The sequence below is a fragment of the Watersipora subatra genome, chromosome 7 (genome assembly GCF_963576615.1).
Source record: "Watersipora subatra chromosome 7, tzWatSuba1.1, whole genome shotgun sequence".
In the NCBI taxonomy this organism is placed as follows: Eukaryota; Metazoa; Bryozoa; class Gymnolaemata; order Cheilostomatida; family Watersiporidae; genus Watersipora; species Watersipora subatra.
Genome location: NC_088714.1, coordinates 51,335,284 through 51,342,706, shown reverse-complemented (window position 1 = coordinate 51,342,706; position 7,423 = coordinate 51,335,284). Strand labels below are relative to the sequence as shown.

Here is a 7,423-nt window from a genome sequence, read left to right as displayed (position 1 = left end):
TGACCTAGTCTCATTTAAAAAAACATTTGAAACTATAATACTGTTTGAAAGAGCCATTACTCACACTTAAAAATAAATGAATGCTTATTATTTTACTAAAAGTACATTTGATTTTGCTACATGTGATATTGGCTAGTCTCAACAAACTTGAAACACCAAAAAATAAAAAAAAGCAATGACAGCTGAGCTCTTTTAGTGTTGCATGTATATTATGATTTCAATAGTCTTTAGTTTGTATTGTCACAATTCAGTTTTGAAATTTCCGTAGTTCGGTGGCTTTGTTAGTCACAATGGTGGCTTGAAAGTTCATTAGCTTTCTAGTAAAGTCCTCCAAAGATTAGTATTTGACATCTGCTTAGCTTGCTCCAATCAGAGGCTGTGTGTTTTTAAAGATCACAAACAATTGCTTGTAATCTTTACCAAATATGTTGCAGCTGATTTGCAAAAAGACTTGTTGACAGGAAATGACCACAGTTTCAGAGAGCAAATGAAGGTCAGATTCCATTTTCGGCGCTGCTGATACTTCTGTTAGAAGTTGAACGTTGGTCTTTGAAGTTGTACATTTGGTTGAATACTTTTGCTACTGCAAACGGCGCAGTAGCAAAAGTACGCAATGCAAATATACTGCATAGTGCATGACTGTGACTCGCTCACTACTGCTAATGGACTGCTAATGCAGGTATATTGATACCCATTTCACATCTGGGCACCATTGCGTACTTATCAATTTTTGGTTATGATTGTTTTTGGTAATTTCGCAACCCTTTTTGTATAACCTTCAGTCACAACAACTTGGATAAATAATATTTGCATATAAACCATAAAATTTTGCATATTTTGTACTTATCACCTTCATATTACATACATATAATTTTATGAAAAGTTGCTATAAATCATTTCATGAGACATATAACTAAGATTAGAAAAAAACGAAAATCGCAATTAGCAAACAATCGAAATTCCATATTTGAATGTTTTCTATTTGATGGAGGCTATTTGTTCTGTATGTAAGCACACATCCGATATAGTAGGCCTACAGTAGATGTAATGCCTCTCCCAGTTATAATAATGCAGCGAAGGTTATAATTTCATTTATTGGATGATAGTTTGTAGCAGTGAACCTCCTGTTAACCAGGCCGTGAAACTACAATACCAAAAAAGCTCAAGTATGCAATAATGCAGAGTCAAGAATAAAATTAATTGATAAAACAATAAAATTTTTTATACTAATTAAACAGTAACAACTTAAGTTTATAACAAAAATTAGCAAAACAAATTGTATCAAGGGTTGATTAGAGCGTACCTCTGTCACTTGTCCAGGAGAGTTAATAAAAACTTTTTTTATTTATGTTAGGCAGAGTAAAATGTTACAAATGCAAAGAGTAAGACCAGCAGCTTGAAAAGTATGCTAATCTCTTTGTAAGAGAGCTTGAATGAGGCTACAGGTAATTGTCGACTTACGACCACATTTTTTTCCGGCCTGTCAGAGATCGATTTGGACGTAAGTCGATTCTGTATATTCTGTCGATTCTGATATAACTTCAGTGAGTTTAGCTTACTAAACACATACTTGAAGGAAGTTTTAATATGTATATTAGTAAACTTCAAATTAGGATTTTATCATTTATCTGTTTGCGAACCCCTTTTTACCATAACGGATAACGCTGAGCTCACCATGTCAAGCAACGTGTATATGCCTTAATAACATATGTTAAGACATATACAGCGTACACAATGTCAATTTGGTGATTTTTGTACTGATTTGACAATCAGTACACAAATCGCCAAATTGTAAGTCTGATAAAAATTATTGTCAATATCGTGTGGCAAAAGAAATTCGCTCCAACGAAAATATAACGAAAAAAGTTAATGAAATAAACGAAAAACAGCCTACGCTTTGCCTAACACTTAGCCTGTCTTGACAAGCTGTTGTCTATGCGTAGTTGTCCCCCCATCGAGCGGCGAGCAACAACAGCTTGTCACAAGACGTACTGCACCTGATGCATCAGCTGCACTTATAGGGAGTTGTTCTCTTCCATCTACGCGGCTCAGCTGCGATGTTATGTCGGCCGCTCCATTGGTAATCGTAACGGATTTCACGCAAAAATTTATGTAGAAAAAAACAAGATTACAACGTTTAACCAAAGACCAGTTTTTGTGATAAACTTTAGCAGAACTTAAGAATAAAATAAACTTAAAATAAAATCCATTGGAACAAATAAAACTGACTGATACAAAAATAGAAATAAAACTGACTGTGCGCACAAATAACGACATGTTTAGTCGCTGTTGTTGCCTAAGTTCTCAAGTTCTACTAAAGTTTACCGCAGAGACTGGTCGCTGGTTAAACGTTATAATCTTATTTTTTCTATATAAATTTTTGCGCAAAATTCGTTATGATTACCGATGGAGCGACCGACATAACATCGCGACCAAGCGGCGTAGACGGAAGAGAATAACTCCTTATAAGTGCAGCTGATGCATCAGGTGCAGTACGTCTTGTGACAAGCTGTTGTTGCTCGCCGCTCGACGGGGGGACAACTACGCATAAACAACAGCTTGTCAAAACAGGCTACCTAACACTGAACTGCCTGATCTTCCCACAGACATAGTTGTAAATTCGGGTAGACGTATTTCGGATAGATCGTAAGTTGACGACTACCTGTATATCATCTTTCTTAACTGTTACATCACTAAATAGGGATCATACCATAACTAGGCTAATGTGAGGATGCACAACCGTCAAGCTGCAATACTGCTGGCACGCAGGCTAAATTTGATGACTATGGATAGACACTGCTACAGTAGATGCTACTATAACGTAACCATTTTCTGTACAGAATATTTACGTAGTGAGAAAGAGCGACCACTATAGGGCTTATTTAAATTACGTTCTTCTTATTTTGAAGTTTTTAAACTTTGGATACCTACTTTTTAAAAATAAACTTGCGTAAAAGTCTAGCAGCTGTCAGCTGATTTTATCAGAAAATATTGATATTTTTTTACTATTTGCGATTGGCTTTGATGTTTGAAGTGATCAGATTGACAGGATGTTTCAAAATTAAAATCGACAAAATTTGATGGCGGTTATACAGTCGGATCAAATGAAACTGTGATTATGGCACCTATAGTGGCAACAAAATTCGACAGAATAGAGACGCCTAACGCTGCAACTTGAACACAAAAGCCGATACCAACTATAGCAACGATAGCAACTAATGATGTCATTTCGAATGTGTTTTTTTTCTGAGTGTTTCACCCGTGATCAAATGTTGAAGATTTTAAATAATGAAAAATCCTGACCATTAGATCACTTCAAACATCAAAAACAATAACAAATGATAGAAAATACTGATAATTTCTGATAAAATTTACTCTGTCTGTATGAGCTCCTTTTTAACATCCACACACCACTGCTGACAGATAAAGTAAGAACCAGGACACTCAAGGTATAGATCTGTTGTTTGTCTATGTTTCTATTAAATAACAAGCTATGTTGTGACTTGGTTTAGAATAATAAGGAAAGGCGTAGTCAAGGGTGATACATAATGTTGGTTAAATAATCCTAATATATTTTGTTGAGTGATTACAGAGAGAAAATACTGCTTATATAGGTGAACTTTAACTTGTTAGGATCTTTATTTTCTTTCAGTAAACAAACTTAAGGTCATGTACTAATATTTACCAGACCTTTCAGTGAAAATGGCCATAAGAAGGCGGAGCTTTCATATTGTTACTGGTAACAGAAGGGTACCTTCTCTACTTTAGTAAAGCTTATACCAGGGATAGTTTGACTTAGCATCAAAAAATATCAGTGGAATAATGGCTAACCCAAAAGACTATGGAAAAGCTCCAAGAGGTACAGACAAATTATTTACATCATTGTCTGAATTACTGTCAACTACTCTTATGACATCTGCCAATATTTCATTATCAGGATTGAGGCATCAGATTTTTGTTTGAAATAGTTCTATTTTAGTTTTAATGAGTTTTAGGACAAGCCTTAATATATCCTGCATCATGGGTGCGTAAACAGAGTTAGGTAAAGGCTGCCTGTTGCAGTGACATCGTAAACCCTGAAAAATGATTTTGTTAGCCATATACATGTATTTGTAGATTTTCAACAAAATGAAGCTTTTAATCAAGTTTCTCAACCACCAAACTATGAACAGTCTGAAGCCTATGCAGCTCAACAGTCTCCCTATACTGGACAACCTGAGGCTCCATACCCTGAACAGCAAGGCACTCCACACACTGGACAACAAGGACCTCAATACCCTGAACAGCAAGGAGCTTCATACCCGGAACAGCCGGTTTCTTCATACCCTGAACAACAAGGCACTCCATACCCTGGACAACAAGGAGCTCAACACCCTGAACAGCAAGGGGCTCCATACCCGGAACAGCCGGTTTCTTCATACCCTGAACAACAAGGCACTCCATACCCTGTCCAAAATGCTACCCCATTCCAGGAACAGCCAGGTTCTTCTTACCCAAACCAACAGGCACCTCCATATCATGGACAACGACCTCCTCAATACCCTGAACAACACACTCGAAATCAACCTAATTTCTACCCAGGACAACCAGCCACCCCTTACCCGGTACAACAAGCCCAGCATCCTGAGAAGCCAACACAGCCCTATGCTCCTCAGTATGCTCAATACCCAGCTGGTGGACAGCCTCCCCAACCATCTTACCAAGTGGTTCACCAGGTTACACCTGCTACAATGGAGTATGTCAACCCTTACTGGGCCTGGTCAATTATCAATTGTTTGTGCTGCTGTTGGATTCTAGGCCTGATAGCAATTATCATGTCGGCTATGGTCTCACAGGAAACCGGTCGTGGTAAGTATAAACTAGTCTGTCACCACAAATCTTAAAAAAACAATGACACCGTAAGTCTCTTTTTGTTGCTATACTGTAAGTTATGTGGTTTTGTACCTTGTTTAGTCACTTTTTAGTACTTTAAGTGAAATAACTACTAATAAGACAAGAAAGTTGTAAAAGTTTTTTAACTAAGCTTCACAATGCCATTAGAAGCATATCAGTTCCAGCCCTTGACCAATATAAACAATCTTCATAGTTAATCTCTGAGACGTAATCTCCTGTTTAATGCATCGCGGCTCATCATCTCGTTAGGTGTGCCCATTATTGCTTTCTGCATGAGCTGTCATGAGGGTTTTAATTCTCATTTTGAAGTTTCCTTATTTCATCATATTTCGTATCACCTACTTACACTACTTCACTACACTAGGTTAAGTAGTGTAAGTAGTATTCATCTACTACTTACACTACTTAACCTAGTAGTGTAAGTAGTAGATTGCTTACACTACTAGGTTAGCAGGGTAGTACTGGCAACCTACCCGACTAGCAGGGTGGTAAGGGCAACGTACCCAATTAGCAGGGTCATACGGGCAACTTACCCAATTAGCAGGGTGATACTGACAATTTACCTGATCAAACCTGATAGGACCTGCTAACATTTTGTTTAAGTTTACTTTTATCTGGAAACTACTGGATGCCCTGCGTTGCAAAATGAAACATTTCTTTGTGTGTTAGAAAATTTATTTTTATTGTACATTTACAATGTACACTGTTCTAACTTTTAAATAAGGGCGTTTGTTTATTTCTGTGTGTTCTCTGTGTGTATTTCTATAAATTCAATTAAGTTCATGCTATATATACTAACATTTACAGTATTTTGGGACGCTTGAGCATGGATTTTCCTGCTAAGAGTTTAAGAGAGCTAACTGAACCATGAGGCCTGCCTATTTTGACTGATCGCAAATCAAAATTGACACATGTAATAATTATGTGCAGAACAATTCCATAGTATGGCAAGCATGCCATGTGCCATAACGAATGGCAACCCTATCTGCAGAACTGGATAATCTGAGTTAAATTTCAGTGAAAGTGCTTTTTCTGTTCGTAAAGCTTTAACACCCTAACTGGACATACAGACAACAGACGGACAAACAGCAAGTGACAAATACTGAAATTTATCTATAGAGACAAATCGTTCTCAATACATTTGTTTCACATTTTTTAATTTTGCTTTTTCATTCTTTTCCAACTTACTTGATGCTCTTTATTTGTTTGCAGGAAACATTGAGAGAGCCAGGAGCTACAGCCGAGCTGCATTTATACTAAACGTTTTGAGCACAGTCATTGGTGTCATATGCATCATTATCCTTTTGGCTGTGAATTTAGCTGCTTACTAAATAATTTTAGTCGCAACATTATAATTTACTTTTCACTGCAGCAAATAATTTTGAAAAGAAAAACTATAAACATACGTGGTAATGTATAGCTTTTGTTACCAGTAAATAAGTTATAATGGTTATTACTAACTTTCAATAATACTTTCTAATTCTTTTCTCTGCTCACATACTTTATGTTAGCAAACTAAAAACCTAAACTAAATATATATATACTTTAATCTCAGTTGATCTTTGCCATTGTTTTAGAATGTACACTTGCAACCTGTTCTTCTATTGATGATGATAATGTAGCTATTCTTTAGTTTTTCTCTTCAAATAATTTTGAAGAGAAAAACTATAAACAGACGTGGTAATACATAGCTTTGTTAGCAGTAAATAAATAGGTTATTATGGTTATTGCTAACTCTCAATAATACTTTATAATTTTTTTTTCTGCTCACATACTTTATGTTAGCAAACACAGAACTTAACCTAAATATATATACTTTAATTTCAACCTATCTTTGCCATTGTTTTAGAATATACATTTGCAACTTGTTCTACTACTAATGATGAGAATGTAGCTGTTCTGTTTATCAACTAGTTAAGTTTTACTCTTTTGTATAAATTTCCTTTGTGGATAGGAACACAGGCTAAATAGGTTACACCTTTCGACTAGAAGCTAGAATATTACTTTTTGCATACAAATTTTCTCAAGGTTCTCTGCCATCTCTTACTTGACAAGCTTGAACAATGCTACTGCAAGTTAAACAATGCTACTGTGAGTTGAACAATGCTACTGTTAGTTGAACAATGCTACTGCGAGTTGAACAATGCTACTGCGAGTTGAATGATGCTACTGTTAGTTGAACAATGCTACTGCGAGTTGAACAATGCTACTGCGAGTTGAATGATGCTACTGCAAGTTGAACAGTGCTTCTGCGAGTTGAACAGTGCTACTGCAAATTGAACAATGCTATTGCAAGTCAAACAATGCTACTGCGAGTTGAACAATGCTACTGCGAGTTGAACAATGCTACTGATAGTTGAACAATGCTACTGCGAGTTGAACAGTGCTACTGCAAGTTAAACAATGCTATTGCGAGTTGAACAAAACTACTGTGAGTTGAAGAATGCTACTGTTAGTTGAACAATGCTACTGCGATTTCAACATTGCTGCTGCGATTTGAACAATGCTAATGCAAGTTGAACAATGCTAC

At 36.3% G+C, this 7,423-nt stretch overlaps 1 protein-coding gene across 1 annotated transcript; it reads left to right on the top strand.

Moving 5' to 3' along the window:
- Window positions 1-3,732: 3,732 nt before the first annotated feature.
- Window positions 3,733-6,720, top strand: LOC137399471 (calcium-binding protein P-like). The gene is made up of 3 exons (XM_068085601.1): window positions 3,733-3,859; window positions 4,117-4,848; window positions 6,106-6,720. The coding sequence occupies exons 1-3, from the start codon at window positions 3,823-3,825 to the stop codon at window positions 6,222-6,224; spliced, it is 888 nt and encodes a 295-aa protein (XP_067941702.1). The 5' UTR covers window positions 3,733-3,822; the 3' UTR covers window positions 6,225-6,720.
- The last annotated feature ends 703 nt before the right edge of the window (window positions 6,721-7,423 follow it).

Excerpts from the sequence above, each read along its gene's own strand:
- LOC137399471 (XM_068085601.1), top strand. The coding sequence starts at position 3,823 with ATGGCTAACCCAAAAGACTATGGAAAAGCTCCAAGAG. Across the intron at positions 3,860-4,116 it reads CTATGGAAAAGCTCCAAGAG|ATTTTCAACAAAATGAAGCT; the intron begins GTACAGACAAAT and ends ATGTATTTGTAG. Across the intron at positions 4,849-6,105 it reads CTCACAGGAAACCGGTCGTG|GAAACATTGAGAGAGCCAGG; the intron begins GTAAGTATAAAC and ends ATTTGTTTGCAG.